The sequence below is a fragment of the Passer domesticus genome, chromosome 5 (genome assembly GCF_036417665.1).
Source record: "Passer domesticus isolate bPasDom1 chromosome 5, bPasDom1.hap1, whole genome shotgun sequence".
NCBI lineage: Eukaryota > Metazoa > Chordata > Aves > Passeriformes > Passeridae > Passer > Passer domesticus.
In genome coordinates this window covers 10,631,474-10,659,187 of record NC_087478.1, presented here as the reverse complement: position 1 = coordinate 10,659,187, position 27,714 = coordinate 10,631,474, and the positions used below count along the sequence as shown (strand labels likewise).

General features: G+C 37.3%; 1 protein-coding gene across 11 annotated transcripts in view; it reads right to left on the bottom strand.

Annotated features, from left to right (window-relative positions):
* MAGI2 (membrane associated guanylate kinase, WW and PDZ domain containing 2) overlaps positions 1-27,714 on the bottom strand; it is a 698,553-nt gene that overhangs the window by 121,127 nt on the left and 549,712 nt on the right. For all 11 annotated transcript variants that reach the window (XM_064421909.1, XM_064421908.1, XM_064421910.1 and 8 more), the window contains one exon: positions 26,376-26,558. In XM_064421909.1, the coding sequence (XP_064277979.1) occupies positions 26,376-26,558 (183 nt within the window). The remainder of the gene's footprint in view (positions 1-26,375; positions 26,559-27,714) is intronic.

The following is a 27,714-nucleotide window of genomic DNA, read 5'->3' as shown; positions in this document are numbered from 1 at the left end:
AGAAAGATCTTACCTGCATTCTCATCCCTGGCTCCCACGTTAGCAGTGAGGCTGACATTGCTCACAACAGGACTGCTTCTGTTGAACTGAGAGCTCTTCAGTGCATGCTTCTGTTTCAGTAGCTATGCCTTAATAGTAACCTTGCGACTTTTTAATCCATGCAGTCTTTATTTCCCTCAGTGCTGGCAATGCAGCTATGTGGTGGGAGGAGACCAATCTGTTTGTTCATGCTCTCTTACAATACATTAGCAGAGTGCAAAATGAAAAATGCAATTTTTGTGTTGGGTGAGTAAATCATTGCTTGTTTTCAGCCCCTCACTTTAAGTATTTGGACAGGATTAGCTATGATATGAAACTTAAATCAATATGGTTTTGGTATTATCAGAGAATTACATAAACTAGTTGACATTATATAGATTTGTAGTGAAAAGAAATTAGCTTTTGCAAAAGGAGTGCAGTCAGGAAACAGACATGCCAAATAGTCCCTTTCCCCAGTCACTAAACAGGCAAAACTGAGCACTAGAAGATCTTGAATGTCTTCAAACAACAATCTTACATTATCCTTCACAGGCCAGCAGAAAATCCTTCAGCATTTCCTGAATCAATATCTTTAAAACTCTTTGTTGTTTCTGAGGTATAACATGAATAACATGTTATTCATGGCACTGAAGCTGTAACTCAGTCACAGTGGGGCTGTTTGGGACCCACCTGCTGTACTGTCACATGGAGAATGTACAACCACAGGTTAAGTGTGACAAACACAAGGGCACGAGTTACTAAATTCAGCTCCAAGAAAGGAGTTAGAGTGGGGCTGCTGTGGGGAGAAACAGTTTCAGATCGTGAAACAGGAAGGTGTAAAAAGGGGTTAATTTCTGAAATCCTTCAGATTAATCCCTCAACTGTACTTTCTCCAAACCTAACTCATTTTTCCAGGCTGAGAGTTCCTCATTGCTGACACAGAGAGAAGTAGGAAGCATTTGGTAGGAAGAGAGAGATAAGTTAAGAGCATTACAGAGCCACTGCCATGCTAATGCAAAGTTCAAAACCTCTCTTCTTTAGGAAACCTCCCTAAAAGGTTCCTGTAGCATCTTTCTGCCTGTTCTCTTCTGCTGCTTCTAATAATAATGGGTGCATATGGACAAGCATAATAGTGATCCACTTTATAACTCCTGTCTGATTTTCTGAGCAAGCCCATAGTCTGCCTCCAGAAATCACAGTTTCACAGTGAGTGGGTATCTTTGAAGTTATGCAGAACATTTATATTAAGCATCAAACTTTGCCTGACTTTTAGAATTAAATTTGCTAAAATGACTGGTGCTTGCTCACAGAATGACTGAGCTAGGCAGGGATCTCTAGTGGTCATACTATTCAAACCCTGCTCAATCAGAATCCCTTAGAACCAGTTGCCCAGATCATGTCCAGGTGGCTTTTGAAAACCTCCAAGGGGGAGACTTCACATGTTCTCTAGGCAACCTGTGTCAGTGCTCAGTCACTCTCCCAGCAGGAGAGTGTTTTCTGATGTTCAAAGGGAACATTCTGTGTTTGAGTGTTTGCTCATTGCCTTTTTTCTTGCCACCGGAAAGAACTTGGCCCCATCTTCTTTGTACACGTATTTATGTAGATTGATAAAACCCTCCTGAGCTTTCTATTCTCCAGGGTGAGCATCCTCTCTGTCAGGTGCTCTCCAGTGTGATCTTCCTCACTAGCCTGTACAAACTGCACACATGCCACACCAACCTCATCTTACTTGAGACTGTTCAGGGATGAGGGAGCCCAGAAGGGCTGATCTGATCTGATCTGGGGAGAAGGCATCTGAATCAGACTCTCTAGATGAACTGTCAGGTTTGATAGACACCCAGTAGACAACAAATACCGTGGCCTACCTCTCGAAAATCTACACTGCCACAAAAACAGATTCTTCAATGTCTAAATTCAGCACTGAGTTGAAGAATGTTAAAGAATACTGACAGCAAGCAAATTTGTCAAACTGTCCTAAAGTTACCTCTTATTTAGTTAAGGCTCTTGCATTTAACGGAAAAATTTAGGAGAATGGGTCTGGAGGGGACTTCCTGGATGTCTGAACCTAGTCCTCTGTTGTCAGATACAACACAGTATGTTACACTTGAAGAAATTTGATGTCTTCTTCACAGAAAAAAAAATACAAACTCCCATAATATTTCATATCTTGAAGTAGCTGGTTTTGCTGATTAAAGTCTGCTGATCATTACTTATTGTCATGAAATGTTAATTGACTCAGTGCCTGAATGTTTGATTAGAGGTTCCATTTTGCTACCTATGTATTTCAAAGCAAATTCAGATCTGTACTGTCATTATCTTTAGTTGTATTAGTAACTGATGAAGAAATTTCTAAGCTTCAACATCTTTTAATGACACATTCTGTTTTACATTCGTCTCTACAATAATGTTGCAGAATTAAATCTGACACCCTGGGGATTTTCCACAAGCATTAATTCTGAAACAAACCACAACCTTTTTCATGCTTGAAGTGCTTGATCCAAACAGAATTTTTTTTATTGACATAACTAGTTTCATCACAAATTATCTTATAGTTTCAGGCAATGCTACGAGCTCTATCTACCTCCTTTCTGAAGAACCTGTATTATTCAGTTGACTCCAGTTATTGTTTCTGTTTTTTTTTTTGTTACCCCTAGATTCTCCGTGTAAACATCTTGCACTTGTAGGTAAAGTTTTTCCATTTTCTTACCTATTTTGTACACACATTTTATTTCTGGACTTACCTATGTTCCCACTATTTGTATACAAATATTTTGCCTATTTATTCTAGTTATGTTTCTTGTACACTTAAGTTTCTGGCTGTACTTCAGCAAATTGAATTACCTACTAGACTGCTATTCTCACTATTAATTAGAAATCACTAAATTTTGAAGAAAGAATGCAGAGAAAAAAGTGTAGATTAGATCTTCAATTGAAATTCAGTAGAAATGTCTCCATTCTTTCTGACAGGTTTTTGATCATGCTCTTAGTGCTAGGTTTGTGTGCTTAAAATATGACAGAATGCAGTGATTTGGGGTGGAGAGAGCTCTGCTACCCCCCTGCAGCCAGCACAAGCCAATAGCAATGGTGCTAAAACCAGCTCATGGTTTGGCAAGTCAGCACAGGACACACCAGCTCTGCAGGACTTGGGCTGCATAATTTTTTGCTGCATTTATAGCCCACATAAACTCTGCTAGCTTCTCCAGCTTTACTTATTCCCACTTGCATTTCTCACCCATATAATCTAAATTCTGCATATGCATACTTTGCATCAGTTCCAGAGCTAGCAATACATGATTACTTCATCGTTGAAGCTTTCCCTTCACCTGCCCACCCACACTCTCTACTGTCATTACAGATATTTCTGTCACTTCTCAGCAGTGACCTTGTCTTCTCTTTCTGCAGAGTGCTGCAAGATTGCTGGCACTGGAGCCTGTTAATAATAAATTCAGAGCACGTTTCCAGTATCAAAATATGATACGTGGAGGTAATTTTAATAACAACAGCATGTGATTGATGGTCATGAAAGAAGCAAGGATTTGTAAGAAATGAGACATTTTTACATTCAAACATACACTTACAAGCAGCAGTACAGAGAACTAGTGTGTGAGAGATCCTTTAGTTAAGCAGTAGCAGACAAACTACATTCTGAAACTTTGAAACTCAACTTCCCTCCACTTGCCATAGATGTTAATCTAGTGTATGAATAAATAATTTCCATTATAAATGGTGAGTAGCGTTTTTTGGCTTTAAAAGATTTCAGAAAGTTCTGCATAAACAGAAATTCTCTGATTTCTTGTACTCTGACTTGCCACAGAACCCTGTAAAACCTATTTATCTCTAGCTGCTGAGATCTGATGGCCTGACTTTTACAGACAAAAGATAAAGCCTAGAGTCCTGTAGTTCATGGTAGCCTGATTAGTCTTAAAATTAAATAAAAGGAAAAGAAAAAGGCCTTAATTTTGTTAATACTCAGTATAAAATTACTCTTATTTTTAAATAAAAAATTTGGAATTACAACAACTTCTTAAATGAGATTGCAGTGTAAGATGACTATTGCATATTAGTACTGAAATACTTAAAACACCTGCCAAGAAAATACTTAGTTCTAAAGAGGAACATTAGATTAACTGCTAAAACATATCAAAAAGGCAACCTGAGGAGAAGTACGTGCATTCAATAACTCAATAACTACAGCTACTGATCAAAAGAGCTAAATTTAAAACTGACCACATTATTATCAGCTTTATAACAACTTTCTCTGATAGACAGTGCTGCAGCAGCCACAGTGAAATGAAAAGAGCTGCTGGGAGACATAATGGGCAGCTGCCTCTGCATTCAGAAATAGTTTCAGGACCTCTTGCTGGTATGCAAGAACATTAAATAGTCCATTACAAAATCACTGCTCACACTGGCATGGAAGATCCTTTCCCAGTCTTCATCACGTACAGAAAGTTTTACTCTTGTGTGACAGGTAACCACTCTCCACAGCTCCATCTTTCACTCACTGAACTCTGGGAACTGAGGTTCAAGGGGGAAAACTATAATAATAAATGATAATAATAAAATTATTATTTATTTAATAGATCATTAATGATGATTATTATATTTTATTTTTTCTTTAAATCAGACAAAAAGTCAAGCCAACATGTATTCCTAGCCATTCAAGCGCTCAAACTGGCATAAAATAGGCCTAGATTTTCCTCTTTCTGAAACCTTAGCAAAATATATAAATCATCTGCTTGTCAGATTTGAGCCAGTACTTGTACAAAACAGCATTGTAGAGTGATAACTTGGGTTAAAATCTCTTCCCATCACTGGACTTCATCTTGCCCATAATGAAGGACTGAGCACTGGCTCTGAACTTTGCTTCAGGGGTAACACAAATATGTGACATAGACACTTTTCTGCAACTTTACCCAAGACTCAGATCTGTTGAGTAAGCAGGGGCCATTTTTATACCATCAATTTTTTAGAACCCATTTTAATTCTACTGTGACCCAATGCATATGCCTAATTAAAAAGCTGTCTATTCAAAATTTTTGTGCTTAACCAGCATGTATCATGTAATTACACTCAGGCAGATGTGGATTAGTAGAAGAAACTATTTCAATTTTATTTGTATTTTGCATATAGTGGTAAAAGCTATTTAAATAGATGCATTTATTTGGGAGACAAATAAAATACATTCCAGAAAAATCTAAAGACCTTGATTATTTGCTGATCTAGTAAACATGAAATATTGTAGATTAAGAAATGTAAGTAATGCAATAGCAAAAGCATATTTAAATGAATACTGGTCATAAAGCAGTAAAGAGTAGGCAAATTTTCTTCCTAGAAACAGTTTTCACTTCTTCAAGCATCTGAAAGCATAGCATGGATGTTAAAACTGCTACTTAAAAAAAGTAATTACTTAAAAGATGATAAGTATATTGGAGGCAAGACCACATAAAGAGAAAAAGGTCCAATTTTCAAGGTAGCCTTTTATTTACAAATTATGTAAGCTTGTTCTGCCTAAGCTTTGCTTGCAGGAACTACTTGTGCATCCTGAAATGCCTGGTGTGAATGAACTGCGTGACAGAGCGTCAGTGGATCTGAAGAGCGAGATAAAAAATGTATGCCACATTTGCATAGCTTTTTGGGATCACTTTGGAAGGTGTCACTGCGTGCAGAGGCTCATGCAGAAATGAAACCCTTCTTTTTCTTTAGAAAAAGGAGGTCAAAATTTACAACACATTTGCTTTTGTACGCACATTTTATTTCTGTAGGCAGCACATCACATTTATCTAGGTAATGGCTCCCAGGAGGAGGAAAGCAGCCCAGCCAGCCTCCCAGCAGCCTAAAGGCAGAGGGGTATGGAATAGCATGATGTAAATACCAAGCAGCCCCTGTGCCCCACTGGGAATCCTGGCCATGTGCCACCTGTCCCTGGTGGAAGACATTTTCAGCAGCATTGTCAACTGCACACCATTGCCACTGCTGATTCCTGACATAAACTGCCAGGAAGGAAAAAGGGAGATGGATGAGGTGAGGAATTAGATGGAGCATTTATAAAGATGCTTCAGCACAGTGACAAATGCCTTCATATGTTGAAATATAAATATAAATGTTACTGGAAATTTTTAGTAACAAGCAGTCATGTGAACTAAATGGTTAATAGAGCTATTTTATTTCTTTGAGTAATGCTAGCACCACGAGGACAAGAATAACTAGCCACATACCAAATTAGTAATTTGTGAAAGCAACAGCACTTTGTTGGACCCTTAAAAAAATATGTGTAAAGATAGATGAGTAGGATTCATCTCTATTTAAAATCTATAGAGGTACAACTTGAAAATTCATTTCTATTTTAGAGATATCATGGTTTCCAAGGAGATTCCTTGTAACTGCAGTGGGCATCACTGCCAGAAGTGGGTCAGTTTTATAACTGTTATCTATTTGGTAAAACTACAATTTTCATAATTGTTTGATCAATACTTTGTTTTTCCTGCTACACTCGCACAGTGCCCATTCAGGTGCCTAATTCCCCAGCTGGCTCTCTGAGACCAGTCTAACCTGACTATCAGTCAGGTTATTAATTTAATTCAAGGCTAAGATTTACAGCCTTAATTTGTGGATGTTTTGTGTATTCATTGCTCAAGTCCACATTCTGCTGGCTGAGATCAACGTGAGCTGCCAGCAGTCAGTGTGCTTATTTCAGATCCAAACCACGGATGTGGAGCCAAACAACAGGCACCAAATCGGAAGGTGTTGCTCTGATATATTGATTAGCAATTTAAATCTACAATAATAATAATATGCATCCACATTCTTCCCAAAAGAAATGCTTGCTGTTGTCCCAGATGGTACTTTTTATGCTAAAAATTCGCTACCAAACTTTATGCTGAAAAATATGACTGATTAATGTCTTAATCATGCCATTAGTTGTAATGAAATGTGTGCTCATTCACTGCTTCACCCTAGTTATTGGAGCTTCTACTGCCAAACCAGAAATTCAGAATATATGTATGCACTCCTTGTTTTAGATATATATAAATCCTCAAATCTTGCTCTATCTTTAAATTAGTCAACTGGGTTTACAAGGTCAGCACCTTTCAGAGGCAGATATTTCAAAAGAGGTCTGGATCACTACAGATTAATGCTTTTAATCAAAATTAAAGACATGAAGCATTTTATGAAGCAGAAATTAAATGTATCAAAACAGTGAAATAATTTCCAGCTAAATAGAGGGATTTTTACTGATATTCTACTACATATAAGTACCTCAGTGCATTTGAAATAGAGCTTATACAAATGTACATCTAAAATATAACTAATTTTTTACTCATAAGTTTTACAAAGGTCATTCAAATTTTAGTTTATATGGGCTTGTCTTATGTATTACCTCTATATTTTCTTCCTTTTTTATAGTAAAATTATCTACAAAAATAATTACCTTAACTTTAGAGAGCTTCTCACATAATTTCTATAACAAAAGATCTACTCAATAGTTTTTCAGACATGTATGAATATATTACTTTCTTTAAAGTTGCATGGCAAAGATAAATAGTGGAGTTCCTTTAGGTTCTCTAAAGTTTTACAGTATTTTTCCAGGTTAATAGAGGGTAATGTATTATCAAACTGACCTTCCTTCCAAGCAAACGTTGGTTACCTTAATATCTCTAGAGCCTCTTGCACTGCCAAGCCCTCATTTTCAAGGACAATATATTTTTACTCTTTGCAAAACAATTTAACACCTTCACCACTGAATAATTATACTTTCACTTTCAGCTCACTTCTGAATACTACACTGAATATAAACTACAAAATTCAGCTTGCATAATATTTTTTTTTGTAAGGAGGCAAAATCATTAACACAAGTCCCACCAAGCTCTTTCTTTAAAACTGCTTTATAATGCACAGAAAACTCCAGCCTTATAATAGTTAGGAAAAGGTCAATTTCTAGCCTATAGCTTTATGGCAAAGAATCACATTCCCCTTTTATGAGGATTATCCAATCTCCCACTAGCTACTCATCCTACTTGTATGTCTCAACCACCTTCTCTATTTTGTGTTTTGGTTTCTGAGAGAGAATTCTTTCCGCTCTAGTATGGTTTATAGCACTGAAAAGTCACAATATTGTTGGAACTTAATTTCCACTGTAGTAAATATTTAACCAATAACAACACCATTGCAGGACAAATACTCCATCATTTTCTATTGCAATGTAGGGGTTTAGTTGAAAGTTTGGATTCCAGAACATGCCACAGACTGCTGAATATGGATACATCAATTTCTGTTCAGTAGTCAAATCTCAGAATTTATATATAAAGGGGCATTAACCCTGTTGTGTATGAGAACAACCATATCTTCCCCTTTAGCAAAGACAATTTTCTGGATGTCTATCTTTATTAATTTTTTAATTAGCTAATGAATAAAAATAAATTAAAATGTGTTATTATGAATGACTGTGATGCCGCATCAGACTATTTGTTCAGACCATGAAAAAGCAGTCTCACACTATGTCTGCCATCTCCCAATGTTCCTGTGAATCATGCCATGGTAATTAAAAAGCCTTTCCCAAAATTATCATTGTATCTGATTTTTCCTCAGAAGGCTACCATTTCATGTCATTTGCTTCCACACAATATTTCTATCCTGCTCCTGACAAATTAGGTGGGACCATCAGTCCTGAGAGTGTATTGCTTCTGGGTCCATCAGAAACTGAGATCAAGTTTCAGTCTCCCATCCCATTGGAGATGGTAGCCATAGTCTTTGAAGCTGATTATTGGAAAAGTTCTCTCAAGCATACTATATGCACAATTTCCTCCTCTTTGGAAAGTCTGTAAAAATGGTGTGAAGTGGGACAGCCACTCCATAAACTTCCTTTTAAGAAATGTTGCATGAGAAGTGCACAAAGAAGGACAAGGTTGCCATGTGTTAATGGACGCAGCACACTGGAGACAGGGGATAACTAAGGGTGAGCAATGGATGAGTGTGTGTGATGTGGGCTCAGGAATGGAAGGAGCAGGAGGAATGTGGGACATGAATTCCAGCAGCAGAGTGAGAGAGAAAGCAGAAATTTCTGTGCACTCAGTGCTTTGTTCTTCCCTGTCTTTAAAAAAACCCAGCTCCTGCCTGTCTACCAGCCCTGTCCTGCTTCAGGAAGGCACAAACAGACTGGAGTATAATACTGAATCCTGCTCCAAAAGTTGATGTTTTTAAAATGGAGGGCAATTTACATTAAAACTCCTTGTGTTCTTTCTGCTTCTTATGGCATTTTAAGTATGAAATTATTAATTTCTCAGACTTGTATGCAAGCAATGCTCACATACAGGCACAACCTGAGAAAGGTTCCCAGACAAAAAACAGTCAGGTGTCAACTGCTTATATGTCAACTGCAATTCTTAGAAATACAGTGAAATTACACAGTCATTATTTCCAATGGGGATTATAATTAGAGAAACTCAGGTAACTAAGGTCAAACTAAAAAAAAAAGCAAACAACCCTGGGTATAAAAATGAAAGTATGGCTTCTTGTCTATTTTAGCTCTCTCTGCTTTTACTACAAACTATGAGCCCAGAAAAAAACCTCAAGATTGTCTTTGTGAATCCCTCAAACCAAAGATGGGGCTGCTGACACTGATGAGAGAGACATCACCATAAATAATACTGACCTAACAGCAAAGTTAAGCATTACTGGGTGAATGAATTCAGTGTTTGTTTGACCTTGTGCATTTTGATTTCATGGATTTTATGATTATATACCAAAGAGACTTCATACCAGTTCAATACAATAAAAAATAAAGAATAATAAATCAATTCACAAAACAGAACAAGCTTTTACAATAATTGATAAAAATGTACTGTTATAATTACAAAATATTATTTGTCCCTAATTTTATTCCATTAATAGTTGATACATTATATTTTTTTGCATAATTTTGAAACTGACAGTCCTTTAGCTGTTCTCAGCAAGGAATCATCAAATTGTTTAGCCTTGAGAAACTTTAAATACATAAAGATGAACCAATCAATCTATTACATGTGGAGTCAGCCTGTAATACTGTAAAATGCTTTTGAAACATTTTCAAGGCTTTCAGCATTAAATAGTAAATAAAATCACAATTAAACTCTGTGAAGAAACAAATTCTGAAGAGTTCCATCATTTTATTTTTATTGAGATTGAAACTATCCAGTCTTTTTACTATCCCTCCAAAAAACACATATATTTGTATCTGTTATGGCAAGACTATTGTAACAGCACTCCCATGGCAAGGAGTAATCTGATTAACTGGGACTGTGGAGGAGGTTTATGAAAAAAAAATTGATACCATGTTGGTAATGTCCCTGTAGCACAATTCCTAACGCTACTTCTATGAATTATTCAATATGCTTGGGATAACTAGTGTGAATGCTTCTCAGTGTGTGCTTATTTGTTACGTGGCAGACACCATAAAAAGAGAGGACAGTAACTCTGATATTAACAGTAACCGCATTTTCATTCTCTGACTTCACTGTCCTCCCAGATTTATTGCAATAAGCTGCAAACTAAATGCTGAATGCCACAGTTCCACCTAGCAGAACTCATCTAAAAGGTACTTTTTGAAACAGAGGTATGCATATTGTCACACTTATTCACATATCTTCAGCTAGCTTCAAAAACAGAACTGATTTAGAAGGAGAATAAGTGGTCCATCTAGTCTAAAAACTGGAGAGCATGTTTTGGATTCTGAGGCAATCTGGAATTTATATAACAACAAGCATAGCTGTTTCTCTGGTGCAGACCTTCTGATAAGCAGAGGTGGCACATTTTCTTTCAGCTGTGTTCACTTGGGCTTGAAGGCACAGGACAACCTTCACCCTGAGAGAGCAGAGAGCACCTGCCCACATGTCCAGTTTCAGGCTGCTGCTATCAAAAAGAGCCCCATAGCACCAGAGATCCCTCAAAGCCAGCCTAGCACAAGGGAGTAGTGGAACTGATAGTGTCAATTAAGTGATAGAGAAACAGAGAGAAAAACAAATACTAGCAGCAATGGAAGGAGAAATATAATGATGTGAAGACATTGTGAGACAAATCTTTCTGACAGTGCCTACTGTACCCCATGCTGGCCAAGGCAGCTGGAAAGCATTTCTGTATTTGCACAGTCCATAGATAATCTTACAAAGAGCATGCTCCCCAAAGCTATTAATGGCTTTGTCCTGTCATTCAGAAAAATATCATCATTAAAATGAGTAATAGCACACAAGAGGTTCAGGTCCAATGGCAAGCCTTCTGCACGCACAGGGAAGAACTCTTTGCACATGACAGATGTGCTTCTGTTCCACTGGAGTCTATGAAGGTTCTACTTTGGATCAGAACGAAATATTTTCTCAGCTCTCTCTTACCCACTCCCTGCATTTCTTCTGTTGAAGGATTCTCGCTTGCCCTCCCCCCGGCCATGAAAAGTAGAATGAGTGCTTATCTGTATGGTTATTTTTGTGTAGTTAAAGGGAACTGCAAAAGCAAGACTGTTTAAGATGAATGATAATATATTCCTCTTTTTCACTTGCACAAATAGAATCCTTTTGGGAAGGATGCTCTTGAGGCGTAACAAGGACTTTGAATACCTAAGACCCAGATGTGCTTAGATATCAACACAGCAAGTGAAAGAGATTAAAAACTGTTGCCATAAAAAGAGAAATTAGTTACATGAGCATCCTGCAATTTCCTTAAACCTCTCACTCTCCCAAATTAAAAGACAGATGCACTGCCTAATTCAGACACAAAAATATGAGGTGTGTCTTTATCTAATGGAAGGAAAATACTGTTGCATTAAATTGACCAAAATGCAAAGAAATGAAAGAAAAGGGAATGAAAATTATATGAGCTTAATGTGATTTTTCTCTTTTACAAATAAAATGGGATATAAAAGAATATCTAACTCCATCACTAAGAGCAATAAAGTAGTAAGGCCATGGTGCATGGGAAATTTAAATTACTCTGAAGGAGTAGGTTTGATATTTAGCCTGTGCTTAAACTCTGCTATTGCAGGATGCAAACAGAGGTCACAAAAAAGTCATAACTCATGTGATTTCTAATATTTGGGAGAAGAACTTGCTGTCACTGCAAGAAAGAGTAAAAATCTTGCTGCAGTCTGTTGAAGTGGATGCAATTATACTGCACAGGTATCATGCATCACTCTGCTTGTCAACTGGACAGGGCTGCTTGCACTGCTATGGGATGGCTGTCAGAATCTGACTAACCACACTGACTTTCTCCCTCCAGTCTTGACTCTGACAGAGGTTGTTTCAAGTGTCTTTTATGATTTCTATTATATACTCCAAATTTGGGGTGATCTTTTGGAAATGATAGATTAAAGGTTGTCTACATTGTCTCAATTGTGTTAGCATTGTGCAAACAGATTTGGATGTAGTCTTTATTGACATCACACATTGTATTTTATCCTTTGCTATAGGGTCTTTGTTCTAGCCCCTCCTTTTTACCACACTTATCCTGGCTGTTTCCCACAGCTGTTTTCCAGTTATGTGAGAGACAGAGCCAGCCTGATATAGTTTGCTATGACCACTGCCATCACTGTACAACTTAACTGGAGACCCAAATCAAGGAAAGCCTGGCTTTTTCTGCCAGCCTGTGGTAAACCATGTTTAACACAGAATTCATACTGGAGAAAAAATTCATGCCTGATTCTGACACACACATGCAAAATAAGACTAATATCTAATTCTTGTCATATTTTTATGTGGAAAAGATGAAATCCTAGATGCCTGGGACCAGGTTGATCACACCTGGATTGGAGTTAGGTAGAATATTTTCTCAGTCTGTGGCAATTTTTCTGGAATAGGTAAATGAAAAAAATCCTCTAAAATTTAGAAATATTGGTTTTGATTTTGGTTTTTCACTGAATGTTCTTAAGCTCATAATATTTTCAATTTGAACTTTTTTACTAAGCCCCAACATTTTTTGAAAAATATTACTTCCAGTTCACTTGAAATTACAAGTATTATGCCATAGCAAAGATGAATTCATTACTCTTGTAGCAAAAAAGAAAAGATTAAAGTATCACAATCCTGCTTTCAGAACTGAACAGACTATTGAAAGACAAGTATTTACAGCATTGCACAGTTTAAAATAAAAATCCATCCACTCAGTATCTTGGCTGGAGTGGAATTTTTGGCATAAACAATCGCTCAAGTATAATTCTTCTTATTATCCCTATTTCCCCAAACAATTCAGAATCACTTTTTCAACTGTGCTAGAAACAGTTGAATCTCTTATATAATAGTCAATGGCATTTTCTTTTGATGCAATCAAATTTGGCCTAAAAAAATATACTCTTGTCTGATATGCAGAAAATAATTGGAACAAGACAGACTAAAGAGATTAAAGAAAAATCTGCCAATAAAATGAAGTTTTTTAAATTGAGTAAGGATGCTGCTATTGTGACCTGTCTATAAAATGACCAGAGTTGATATAAATGTTTTAAAATTCTCCCATCTATGTTAGTACAACTTACTCCTATTAAAATAAAGCAACCTTCCAAAGTGATATTAAAAGTATAAACACACAAATGTGATCAATATTATTATACCACATGTAGCACTGCCATGTTGCATGACTTTCCTGTGGAATTTGGCAGAGGAATCCCACTTGCCAAATAAACAAGGTTAGATACACGTGTGGTTTCCAGTGCCAGCCACAGGAGTCAGTGTCCTTGTTCTGGATGTTCTGGGTGTGTTCCTCTTAAACTGCCTGAGGAAAACCTGCCTGAGCACACCAGGCTGCTGTGCGGCACATGAACTTTTGTGGAAGTTTCAGTGCAAGAAAGTGAACCAGACTCCAAGAAACAAGACATGTACCAAGAGCATTGGCTAAGGCTCTGCCCAACATCACGAGAATAATCCTAGTGACATTCTAGTGACAGGGGTATGATTAATGCAGCCCCACACACATCTAGTGTCTTTAAGTCCCATACAATGATGCTTCTCCACTTCCCCCTTATGCTGCCAAGTTCTCATCATTACCTCAATTTCCACATTTTCCAGTTTCCCCACCTCTTTCTGATGCCTTTTTTCAAACACTCCAGTGCAAAACAACCAATTTTTTTTCAGTGCTCTTTCAGCCCTTCACTATGTTACAGGCTTAGGTCTGACAGCTTCCTCAGGACTGATGGGTTTGCAGGATTCAAAGGCAGATTTCAGGCTGGTAATCATGAACTGCAGATAGCCTTTGCTATGTTGCTTATGTAAAGGTGGACTAGAAGAGATGACAAATAGCAGAGCAGCAGCATAGTCCAACATGCTTCATGACTGACTTTTAGCCTATGAATAAATTCTCAAGGAACAGCTATCAAGACAGGGTGTCTAATATTATCTGACATTTCCCCAGCAGCACTACAGGTGATGCTCAGTATGGCAAAGAAAGTCTCAGTAAATACTGCATACAATGATGCTGATTTTAATGCAGAAGAGATTAGTTTAATACAAAGAATTTTAATTTACTTCCATTTGGAGCTAAAGAAGAAAAGCAATACATCAAAAGGAGTGAAACTGCCAGTGTTTAAAAGATCTGTACTCACATCAGTGCTCTCAGACCTTTCTTGCAGAGCTCCTTTCTTCTTTTCCTTAGAACCTTGCCCTCCCCCTCCTGCCTCCTACACACTCACACATGCATAGAAACACCCACTCTCCAGCCATTTCTAGCATGAAATTACTGCCTTTTCTCCCTGCCTCCCTGCAGAACAAAAACAAATTATGTCATCTTCAGCTCCAGCACATCCTATTCCAGTCAGTTTTCTCACTGTTCTGTACCCAGTCTCTGGAGATTGGACCCTCTTCTCTCCTCTCTATCAGCCCCTGAGGCTGATAGCCAAAAACTGGCATAACACCAAAGTTCCAGACACCAAGAATTTGTCTAAGCTCCTGTACGGAGCTCTCACTCATCTGGACATGGCAGCCGAGCAGTGTTTAGGGCACCCTGGCTCTACCACTATGGCTCTGCTTCCCTCTGGTACCTGCTGAAGGAGGAGCTGGGCACCTCGAGCTCCACCTCCATCCACCGACTCAGACACTTATGTCATTGCTGGAGGGCAGAAGACTTTTGTGGGGCAGAGAGAGAAAAGGCTGGAAGAATTTTTCCAGGGGTTTCTCGCTTTCCATCAAGATTCACTTCATGCCTGCCCTCCTGGTTGGAAAAGTGCTCCTTATATCATTGAGAAATTTTCATTACAGGTCTTTAAACAAACAAGCCATTTTTTAAATGTCAGAGTCATCAATTACAAAGAGGCAGTCACATAAGTGCTGGAATAAACTTTGCTCTTCTTATAAAGGCCATGTGAGCAGCTAAACAGGGTCAGATGAGAGGTGCATCTGTTCTAATATCCTGATTCTGGCAACAGACAGTGAAAGATGCTTTTAGAAGTGAATTTCTAATAAAATGCCCTCAGATGTCTCTGTAACTCCCCATTAGTTAAAGGTTCGCAAAGCTCCTCAAATATGATTGATATGCCTGGAAATGTTTTGTCATCTCTGATGCAACTCTGGATAATTTTACTTCATGCCATGCATCAAATGATACAAATCAGAGCACTGACAAAAATATCGATCCATGTGTGATTGAACACAGATTTCTCTTTTAATATATGTTGCAGAACTGGACTTTAATAGTATTTGGCCTTAAGATCTTAAGCTGACCTCCATTAGGCTTCTCTTCACTTATGTTTTTATCAGTTATGATAGGAGTTGTTAACTTCAATAATTATTGGACTTTACTAAGTTCTACAATGACTATTTCCCTTTTGGATGGGAAAATTCAGGTACACCAATGTAAACTAATACATTCAAGCAAAATATTTGCTAAATGTCAAGACAGATATTTTCCATTCTAAATGTACAGCAGAAATTGTATATCAAAATTAATTACTTAATTTATCCTTAAATTCTCAAAGAATTTAAAATTTGTTCTCAAAAGTTGCTAAAGGCAAAAAAATGAATGGAATTTTTGAACTCTCAGATTTTAATATAGGTACAGATCATATTTGGTTGCAACAAATGTGAAGGCAGAGGTGAATATACATCAAGCTACAAATTTTTAAATATAAAATTAAAATAAAAATCTGAAACTCAGCTAAATAGTTATGTTTTGTTTTGATAATTGAATGATAAAATAAATCCCTATATGCCAAAACAAAAGAAAATCAAATGTGGCATGGCGAACAATATTCAAAAGTACAATTCTAGATTATTTTCATCATGCAATATGAAATTCTCACTTTCTCTGTCATCTTTTTATATAGAGAGAATCTCTTTCTGATCTCACAGATCACTCTTCTAAAGAAACAAAACATCATTATTTATTGAATGAAATAGTACATGAGAAGATGATGACTATTATTTTCAATCTATATTTTTGTCTGTTCATACAAATAGCCAAATCATGTGAGATAGATGTTAATTACATTTGATAGAAAAAAAGTAATTTCTGCAACTGCAGCTTTTTTGGCAGCTACTGAGTTTAGTGCATGCTGCTTACTCAAGTGGCAACTTGCAAAACTTACAAAAACTGTCCTAATAAATGTGAGGATTATGACAATATATTTATTGTCATCTCCTGGTCTATATTAAATGTCCGAGTAGCAGAATCTGCATATTTTGCATGATGAAGTTTAGACTGAAGAATGAATTTATGGGCTTCCTAGAACTTTCATACACAAAAAAAGTGTTTATTTCAATATGAACACTCAAATTGAATAAAGGTGTATGAGGATGTGATAGTGGAGAGAATAAATAATTTAACATTTTTTCTGCCTTTGTATTTTGAATTCTGAAATAAGTATGATATAGTTTTAGTATCCTTGTCTATGCTTTTGGCCTTTGTGGCCATTTTTCTATGGAGTCAGACCTTGAATTAATAGGAATATGAAACTGCACATACTTGAATAATTTGTGTCCAAATAGTCTCTTTGCTTTTTCACCTTTACTCTTTCACATTTTACTTTACCATATTTCTTGATTTCTGTATGATCTCATTTTCTACTAAAGATATAGAATGTTTGAGCACCAGAATGTCTCCATTTACTCTTTCTAGAAGAGACTGAGGCTGGTGTTTTAGGTTAAACAGGGTGTGTATGCCTTCTGTTTATGGTTTGTGCTGCATTTGTCACAAGAGAGAAGATTTTTATATTATCACCAATCATATTTCCATTATATCGTCCATCAAATTACTTCATCATTGGTTTCTCTATTGGTTTCTGGTAGGTACTGGAAGAGTTGCTGTAATGGCTTAAATATTAGAAAACATCACATATAAGCAGACCTGTGCATATACTCTCTCCTGAAGAATATCACTTATGTAACCCAGAATTTCACCAATTTACATGTCCAGTATTTTGCTATTTCAAGTAATAAGCACACATTCTCATTCTTGGGACCGATAATCATAGATCAAAATATAGTCAAAATATAGTCAACAAATATGAAATTCGTTCAAAATAAAGTAAGTGCCATAAACCATGAGTATTATGAGCTGTTTCCTTTGTATAAACATGGATTTTATCAAAGCAAAAGGAAAGACTGGTGCTCTTTTCAGATTCCTCATTAATTTCTATGTAATATGTGGACTTAAAAAAATTAAGTGAACTCACTTCAAAATGAATTTTGGAGAAAAGTCACCATAGGAAAGAAAAGTTACAGATACAATATTCAGTCCCGATATTGGCATATTCTTTATGGGTACCAATAATATATGCAGTAAAATATTGTAAGTGCTGGAGACTAAAATAATTTATAATCCCCTGAATATGGTTGAAATCAATCATCAAACTTCTTATAATGTTGTTTGAACAGTTAAATTAGAGAGAATTAAGCCTATTAATTTGAAAAGGGATTTTTTTGCTTTTTAAAAGTATTTATAAAACCACAAATGTGAGTTTTGAATTAGGCTAGGGGAAACAAACATCCTTAAAATTGTCAGAAAAGGACTATTATTACAGTAATTAATCAATCATTCACTGCTTACTCTAATAGATGAGTAATAAGGAAAACCAAAGGAGTCTATAAACAGACTCCTTGTTGAAGGAGGAATGAGGTTGTTTAAGCAGGTGTCTGATGTCATTTGTGACAGCCTTTGGCATTTGAGATATTTGTATGAGACTTGCAGGTACCACACAGGGCTTACAAGAGTGCTGCCTGGAAAGGCAGGAGGAGGTTATGTGGGATCCCTGGAACTTTTAATGGCACTGGACACCTATGTCTTTTGCACCCACATATTGGTAGTCTCAGTAATCTGCCTTTTCCTCCCTACTGCCACCCTTCTTGGGAATCTATCTTCCTTAGTGTCCTGCTTTGAACCACCTCGAGTTCAGGTACTAAGCGTAAAATGTGACATAGAAGACTCCTGAAATGTCTGTTATGGCAGACTTTAGAGCTAAACCCCAAGACAGAGTCAGAGACCACTGAGCTCCATTTGTACTAATAATGGGAACCCAGAGTCATTGCATGAAGTGAGATGGGAGTTCCTAAGATTTTTTTTTTAAATTGTTCCTGTGACTTAAACAACACACTGTCCATTTTCAGAAGCATTTTGAAATTCATCTGAGATGCTCTGCCACAATTACTCTTTCTGTTTGCATCAGTAATTTTAATTGAAAATTTCAAGGGAATAGACAAATGACAGGGCAAAAAAGCATCAAAAGGTCTCTTCATAGCTCAAAGAATGTCTATTTGTAGGCACTACCCAACGAATGCTCAGTAGCTTGGAAGGGCAGCACAGACTCAAGCTCTAAATCCCTGTCAGGTAGAACAGATAGTGACATGGATTTTTTGCAACTCAGAGAGAACACAAGGATATTGAATATCACACCAGCCAACTGAAAAATCCGACAAGGTGCACACAAAGACCTCAGATGTAGACAGCAATAGTGTGCGGTACACAAAATATGGACACTTTTTTTAGTCTTGGCTTGTCTCTCTCCTGGTTATCATTCAGTGAGTACGTCATAATATCAAAATATCAAAAGAAGAAAAAATATGAAGAAAACACTAAAATAAGAACCTCATGGAGATTAAAATTCAGTAACTTTGAGGCAAAAGTAGATACCTTTTCTAGTCCTTTGATCAACATAAGGAAAAATTTATAGATATTAATGTGCCTACTGTCCCGTTATCTCAAAGCCATAGAAATATTAAAAAAAAAGAAAAATTAATCTTAGAAGAAAGTAGCAAAAGTATGAAAAATTTATAGCAACTTAAGTACTACCTTCTTGTCTTTCTATTTACATGCAGTGCTCAGTGAATTACCTGCCTTAAAATTTGAAAGAACAGGGGTCTGAAAATAAGTGTCTTAATTGCTATTAATATTCATAAAATGCAATTATTAGTTTTACTGTCACCATCACACATTTAAAACCACCTGTTATATCCCTTTACTCAGCTAAATTGTCTTAATATATGATATCAAATAAATAAACTGGCATTTTTTCCTTTGCTTTGTGTTTGAAACCCCTTAAATATAATGCCATACTTCAGCACTTTCCTCTGTGGCAGGGGAACAGAAGATTTGTCTGGAAAATTTAAGATAAGATTCAGATTTAGTCCCCTTTAAATAACAAAAGAATAATTAAGAGTTTTCCTTTAAAGAATTCTGGTTACTTAGAGACTCAGGATAAAATTGTAAGGACTAGCAAACGAATAGATTGTTAAAATAGAGTTAATTTTAACTCTACACCTCTTGCATAGTTTTTGCAGTAGTTATATGCAAGTTTTTATGGTGAGAAATATAAAGTGGATTAAATTAAATGGGATGCTGTGTACTGCTAAATGAAAAAAAAAAAGTTTGTATCAGTTTGTCTCAGCTATGAAGCAGCAGGGCATCTGTTAACTCTGTCTCCATGTCTGGTGCAAAGACCACAGCCCTCATGTTGTGGTTCCACTCTCCAGACCCTCATAATCTCCTAGATTAAAGAAGCCAAATTAACTTGTGAAATGAAAGAAGACTGGTACTGCAAAACAAGGCTGAGTTTTTAACAAATAGTTACTCTTTATATGTCTCACAAACAAGAAAATGTAACCAGCACTGCTAGTGGAAGGAACTATTGGTTTTGGTTGTACCAGATGCAAATGTAGTGCTTCTGCTGTGCTTTGCACCCTTTCATCATCAGCCCGGGGGATGCTGGAATACAAGCAGTAAATATAAGACAAATTCACATTGACTGGCTTAACGTGGGTGGGAGAAACCATTCCCCACAATGCCTGAAGTAATTTCTGTTATTGCTGTTACTTTCCAAACAGGTAATTTTCTTTCTCTGAACTCCATGGGATGATTAGCAACATATGGAGACAGAGAGAGATGTGCAATCTCAGCTAGACTAAAACAGCAGATGAAATATCCCAGCTTCCAAATAAAGAAGGGGAAGTAAGGGAAGCAGATAATACAAGCTGGTTTTATATGTGCTGCTCTGCTCTCACAGTCCTGCCTCACCTGGCATCAGCTTGCATCTGTAAGACTGACACTTCTTGGCCTTGGTGCATATTCAAATAGTTTTTTAGCCTGGAGATGCACAAGACCAATGAAAATATAGTCCTTCCTCAGTGTCCCACTAGTAGCACAGCTTCTCATTTTCCTAACACCATGCCTTAACTTTGGGAGCCAGTTTCCCTGGAGCCACTGGATGAGAAGGTGCCAGGCAGGTGAGATAACTAAATTTCAGCCAGCTTTAGGCACTGTGGAAATCAAATCCCACATGTATGTGACCAGCTCCTGGCCAGTGCACCTCTTGAGAAGGTGGTAATCAATTGGCTACCAAGGGAGGGGAACGTTGTAAAAGATTGGGTTGGGTTTTGACTGACAGCACTTCAGAAAGACATGACCTCTTTACTATAGGTACTGAGGTGTGTGGTCATGATACACTGAGTGATGATCTGAAATTATTAACATTTCCAGATGACCTCCAAAACATAGATTTTTAATATATTTGTTTCTTTGGATTGAAGGTATTCTTTGTGCATACCTAGCTTATCTTTTCTGTTGCTCAGACTAGAGAACTTGCATTTCAGCTGAGCTCACATTAGGTGAGATGATAATTTATTCACATGATCTGACAATGGATACGCAGGGAACAGAATTAAGCATCTGTTTGAACCTGTAAAAATGCATCCTTTTGTAGATATTCCAAATTCCTTGTATCTTGAGTACTCCACTTTTTATAAAGGTTGTAAGATATTAGCCTTACTGTGAAAAAATATGCATTAATGAAATGAGATAATTATTTCCTAAGCCTAGTGGCATTGTAGGCTCAACCACCTGATAATGGCTTTGGGTTTGCTCTTATTCACTTAAATAATAACGTTCATGGTTTTGTAGATCAACAAGTGTGGTTTCTCCAATTTTCTTGCATTTAAAGTAACCTCAGCTTCTTGAAAAATTCATCATATGCAGAAGATCGTTACGGGTCTTGACAAATGTCCATGGACAGAAGCAAGGAAATGGGCCACTTCTTCCAGCATTTCTAGCAACTCATTCCCTTAGGAGATCTCTAAGGTGCAGTAGAAATTCTGAGCTGTAGATGTGGCACCAATCTCTAGCTTTTTTCTCTAGGCTTCATCCTGATACAGTAATACAAAAGTAATTGATGTCTGCTTATTTGGTAGGTGTAGACATTTGAATTGTAGACAAGGTATATCTGTTAGCTGAACCTTATCTTTAATTTATGAATTTCTATCCCTAAAATAGATCAACTAATATAGAAAAACTACCATTCCAGAGAATAACCTCTATAAAAGCCCAAGTTTGCATTGTTTACAGATGATTTAGCATCTTAAAGCTGGCCAAGTGCACACTTGGCAGATGAAATGAAAGAACGTATTTCCCCTTTCTTGATTCACACTGTTGAGCAATGACATTTCCCCACAGATTTATGTTTCTGGAAAGTTCACCCTGCAGTGATCAAAGATATTCACCAGTCAGAAGGGTCATCACCAGACTCCAAGAACCACCTTTGCACCGTATCTTTGAGCTGTTTCCTGGAAACTTTCACCAAAGGAAATGGAGCTTGCTGAAATGCAGAGAGTGAGAATCTTTCCCCGAGCTTGATTATGTGGGAGTGTTTCAGTTTATCCAGTCCATTGAATAACCTTGAGAATTGTAGGAGAGTTTTTTGCCTTTTCAGCTTGAGCTTTCATCTGACTCAGCCGCAGGCCTAAATCTTTGTTTGCCTTAGAACAGCAGTCAGTCAAAATCACTCACTGTATACAAATCTTTTCATGTAGATACAGACTTTTACCAGCATTTTAATCGAATGCAGGGGCATCTTAAATACAGAAAGTTTTCTGGTGGCTGCATGAGGTTTCAGAAAAGGCAAAGCAATGTAACCTCCCAGAAAAGAATGTGGCATCACCTCCTAGGCTGTCCTGATATAGACAGAGATGCTGTGGAATGTAATGTTCATATCCAGCAGCTTGATTGAGCTCCAAATGCTAAAACATGTCCTAGAAAGGCATTTTCAGGATTATTAACAACCATTAACACACAGATGCTAGATTTACATGAGGGCATAATAGCCCCAATGAATTCTGAAACATCTGGCAAATGGGATCAGGAATGTAATTTCGGTTGTTTTTGACTCATCCACTAAGATGTGGTTCCTCTGAGTCTGCTTGTGAGGTTTCTTGTGGGTCTAGGACAAATATAAATACCTTTTAGTGCCCAGCACTGGCACAAAGGGGTTCTGATAGCTTGTCAGGACCTCAGATCTCTTGTTGCATCTCAGTGCACTCGGTTTGCCTCATTGCTTTGTTTCACGGCAATGCCAAGTCACTGTCAGGCAGCTGCTTCTGTGTTCCCAGTGGCTTCCAGGCTGTCAGCAGTGTTCCTCAGGGGTCAGTACTGGGACAGGCACCATTTAACATCTTTGTTGGTGATTTGGACACAGGGATTGAGTGTACCCTCAACAAGCTTGCTGATGACATCAAGCTGTGCGGTCGCACGCTGGAGTTCCACCTGGCTTAGTGGAAGCTTCACCTGTTTCTGGTATGAGAGGTGGGACTGGATGATCTTGAAAGCCTTTTCCAACTACGTTCCAAAGGATGAAATCCAAAATTGCTCCATTTTGAAACTTTCAGGCCAAACTGCATTGTTATGATCAGATTTAAGGGTGACAATGTCTTACATAGACTCACTCTTTGAATAGCATTTGTCTCTGACCCCTATATTAGATTTTGGGTGGAGAAATTAAAAAAAAGTAGTTTTCTATGAGCTTGTTTTTTTAACAACTAGCTTGAAATGCAGCTTCAGTGTCTTCAGCCGGAGGCCAAAGTTTAGGCAACATAAATGAAATTATGCCTTTTCTTCATATTTCCCCCAAATGTCATGCAGATCTGAAGTATGAAGATTTTGATAACCACTTCACCAAAAAATAGTATCAGCTTTGCAAGGGAGAGAGTCCAAATCATATTAGGGCTGGGGGCACCAGTGCTGTGATTATTCCTTACACTCAGGTTGCCTCACAGATCATTGTCACTGCCCTCAGACTTTCTACTATGATGCTCTACAGGCACAATATGATATTTTGTTCTATAACCAAAACTTCCCATTACTCTGATTATATATGGAGTGCACACAAACTAAACAATGAAACATAGTATCAAAAGAATAAATAAAATATTTTAAAAGCTCTATTCATTATCCAGTGATGCCTAACTAACAAACAAAAAGAAACAGATGTAATTTCAAGTATACTTTTCCAATGTAAGATTTTTAACAGCTTTATGAACAAAAAGCTATTGAAGTAACCTGGGAGGTTTTCATATCTTCAGTTGATTATATTGTACAATAGCTCAATAGGGAGAGAAACTCTAATTCAGGAAATGTGAAAAGGATTTGATATCAGTAAATGCAAGCACTTTGTTGAATGATGCTTTTATAAACATTCTGACCTTAAATATATTTTTCCAGTTTTCCATTAATATATTTAAAAATTACTTTATTCATAGAACCAGTGTTAGATGTCACAATCATTAGTCTGAGATTCTCCAATTAGTTTATATCAGAACCTGTAACTCTTCTTAAAAACAAAGAAATTTGAGGCCAAAATTTGTTCTGAGGTCTAATTTTATATGTTTTGGGGTCATATAATTGTAGAGTGATTATATATTTGAATGTAAATTTCTGTTTTGCATTCCTAATGCAGTTGAATCAATTACCTAAGGAAAAAAACCCCCAATGCTATTTCTTTGCATTTTAAAAACATTTTCCTTACATGTTCTCAGCACAATCCATGACTACAATAATGAATATCAACAGTGTTGTGAAACCTATATTCCATTTCAGCATAAAAATTCAAGTAAGTTGCAAGGATACCCTGTTTTCCAGAGAAAATAACTCCATAAAATCAAGTTCACTAATAACCAACCTACACTTCAGAGGGATTAGCAAATAACTATATTTGAGTTCTACATGTGAGAATGCTAAACCATGACAAACAAAGAAAAGCTCTCATGCCATGTATTAGATACTATGAAAATATTAAGGAAAAATGAAATTTATGTCACTGAAATCTTCTGAACTTCAGGGAGTCTATTGTATCCTTTGTTCCCCTAATCAACTAATTTAATAAATTTTGCATTTGGGAACTATACTGCATTAGGTTAAAATAGCAACAAGTACTGAGAATTAAAAAGCTGTTAGACTAATGTTTTTTGTAAAAACAGTGCCAAAAATCTATATTCTACTTCTCTCTTACATTTTGTTTCTTCATAAAAAATTTCTTTTATCTCTTTGGCATTAGAAACATCATGATGGCTATAACATTAGCTATGAAGCAAGTCCTGTTTGGGTTTTTTAAAATAATACTTTTCATAACCTTTACACTTCCTATTTTGTGAGTCCTGGAGAGTCTTACAAAATAAACTAGAATCCAGGGTGATTTATTCTGACATATGAATATGACTACAATAAAAGAAACAAACAAACAAAACTACAATAAAAGATGAAATGAAGTTTCCAGAAAAATCACTTCAGACTATTCCACTAGCATCATTTTTGCCTGCAGTTTTTCTGTCTCTGCTTCCTGCACTGTAACACACTAAAAGCATCTTTCTGTGCTGCTGTGACCCATCCACAATGATCTGTTATCAAAGTTTAGAAAATTATCTTCATAGTGACTCTGGCCACCATGAAATGGGTTTTCTACAGCGGCAACAACAATCCCAAATTAGCATTTCTTCATTTCAATGTCTTGGTGAAAGATGGAAGGATAAATTATGCAAATGGATAAATTATGCTGGGGAGAGATGGTACAGAGTGACAGGGCTTCACAAACACAGGAACACAGGACTCCAGTCCCTAGTAACCAGCTATACCCAAGGAAAGCCCAATGGACCTAAAGAACAAAAATCATAGAACAATAGAATGGTTTGTGTTAAAAGGGACTTTCAAGATCATCTACCTCCTTTGCCACCCACTAGACCAGGTTGCTCAGGGCCCTGTCCAACCTGGCCGTCAACACTTTGAGGGATGAGGCATCCACAGAATCTCGGCCAAAGTCTTCACCAGGAGAGTGGAGAAACACTGGGACAGGAGTCCAGAGAGGCTGAGGAACCTGTCTCTTAACGAAATTTTCTCAAGACCCTGAAAAACCTGATCCAAGTTAGCCTTATTATAAGCAGGGGGCTAGTGACTGATGGTCCCTGCCAGCTGAAATAATTCTATTTTTCTCTGACTGTCTTTTCCTAATGAAGATGACAACTGTTTGGAAATGGAATTCATCTTCCTCCAAGAGTTTCATCCATATATAGACCTGATGTGACTTTTCAGACAGCGGTTTGCAATCTTTATCAATCCGTGAACATGAAAATGTTTGCAGTGGTGGTCCAGATCTTCAGAACAGCTTTCAATCTCTTCAGAAGTTTCTTTTATTTCAAGAGTTTTCACAAATTCTTTTTTAATAGGACACAAATTCCTGTGTGTCCATATGCCACACTGAAAACTCTTGTTATGGTGGTTCTAATGAGAACAGTATTGGATGAGAATCAACTGATTATTTTGCAAAACCATCCTTTCTAAATAAGTAAATTTTCACTTAGTAGTCTGTGTTCTCTATCTCTTTTCTTTCCATGTAGACTTTCCTTAAGTAAACAGTCTATAAAACATAACCCATTTTTATGCAGGGAAATGCAGAGATCTTTTCACCCTTGAAATATTGTGAAATAGGAAAAATAAAGTACCTAGCACTTATCAGCAAGAAAGTTTTACCAAGAAACTTACCTTTTCTGCATATTAACACAAAAAGTCATATGGAAAATGTATGTATTAATGGAGAGAGTGAAACTCAGAAATCTATTTCTCATTCTATTTCTCATATAAAAGAACAGAGGAACTTTCATAATTACCTGTTTCCATTTTCCCATCTTGTGCTGCAGGCCCATCAGGAATTACACTCTTCACCTGGAGAAACTCATCCGGCTCGTCCCCACCAATGATGGTAAATCCAAAACCCATGTTGCTTTTCTTAAGAGTTGTGCTGAGGAAAGTCCCCTTCAGCTGTGATGCATCACGGGTGAAGAGTGGTTTTTCTACATCAGTCAACACAAGAAAGACAAAAGTTCTGATCTAGTTGCAACACAGCAGGGACAGCAAATAACAATATTAGCTGACACCAAGTGGCAGTGTATCAAAGGCAAGAAAATAAAGAGTGCAGGCATTCCAGGAAAAATATTTGTGGTTTCTTGTACTAATACAAAGCTTAAAACACATTTCTTATCTATGGCAGATCAGCCATAAATGAGAAGATATAAATATCCTTTGATATTAGAAATCCATTTTGAAGTGGGTATTGCATAGCTAAAATAATCACAACAATAAAAATGATCTGTGAGGTAATTTAAAAACCTCTTTCCTAACCCATAAATTCAGCTTTGTCCACAAAGTAATACATTCCTCATAATTTCCCTCCCAGCCACAGTGAGGAAAACATCCCCTGTGAACGTCTCATTCCACTTGTTACCCAGAAGAGTAAATACTAGACAAGCTTTTGTCTCCAAACACACAGGGTTTAGGCATCCAACAAGTGACACACATGACTGCTGTGCAAACATCGTGTCCCCTCTCTGCGTGCCTCGGGGTGCGCTGTGGGTGCCGGGGGTCCCCGTGCTCCTCTCCCATGCTGCAGTCGGTGAGGGAGGGTTGGGGAAGGTGCAGAGTTTGTGAGCCCGGCTGGCCCTGGGGCTGGCGAGCAGCGGGACGTACCGTAGAGCCCGCGGGCCCCGGCGCGGTCGCGCCGGCACTGCGACAGGTCGTTCACGCTGCGGGACCTCCTGGGAGCGGGGCGCAGGCGGGCAAATTTGGGTCTAGGTAAGGTTGATGAGAAGCTTTCTACTGTTACAAAGGAGAACAAGCCTCACTCTCTGACTATAACCTTATGTTAAAGTTCATTTGTCGATACCTGTATTGTTTGCTGCTTATACAGCTCCTTTTGAGCATGTTAATTTTTATGTTACCAAGTGGCTGCATTCCTGTAAACTCCTATAATACTGTGCTTGAGGCTTTTAACTTAATTGATGCTTGCTAGATGAGCTAGCTTAGAAACATACCAAACATCAATTAAGAGTAATTTAGACAAAGTACAACTAAGCATTTCAGCGTTGCCAACCTTGGGTGCTCAAGAGAGAGTTGTACATTCCCAGGAAGAGAATTTGTGATTTTATTTAGAAAATTACTTTGGGAGTCTTA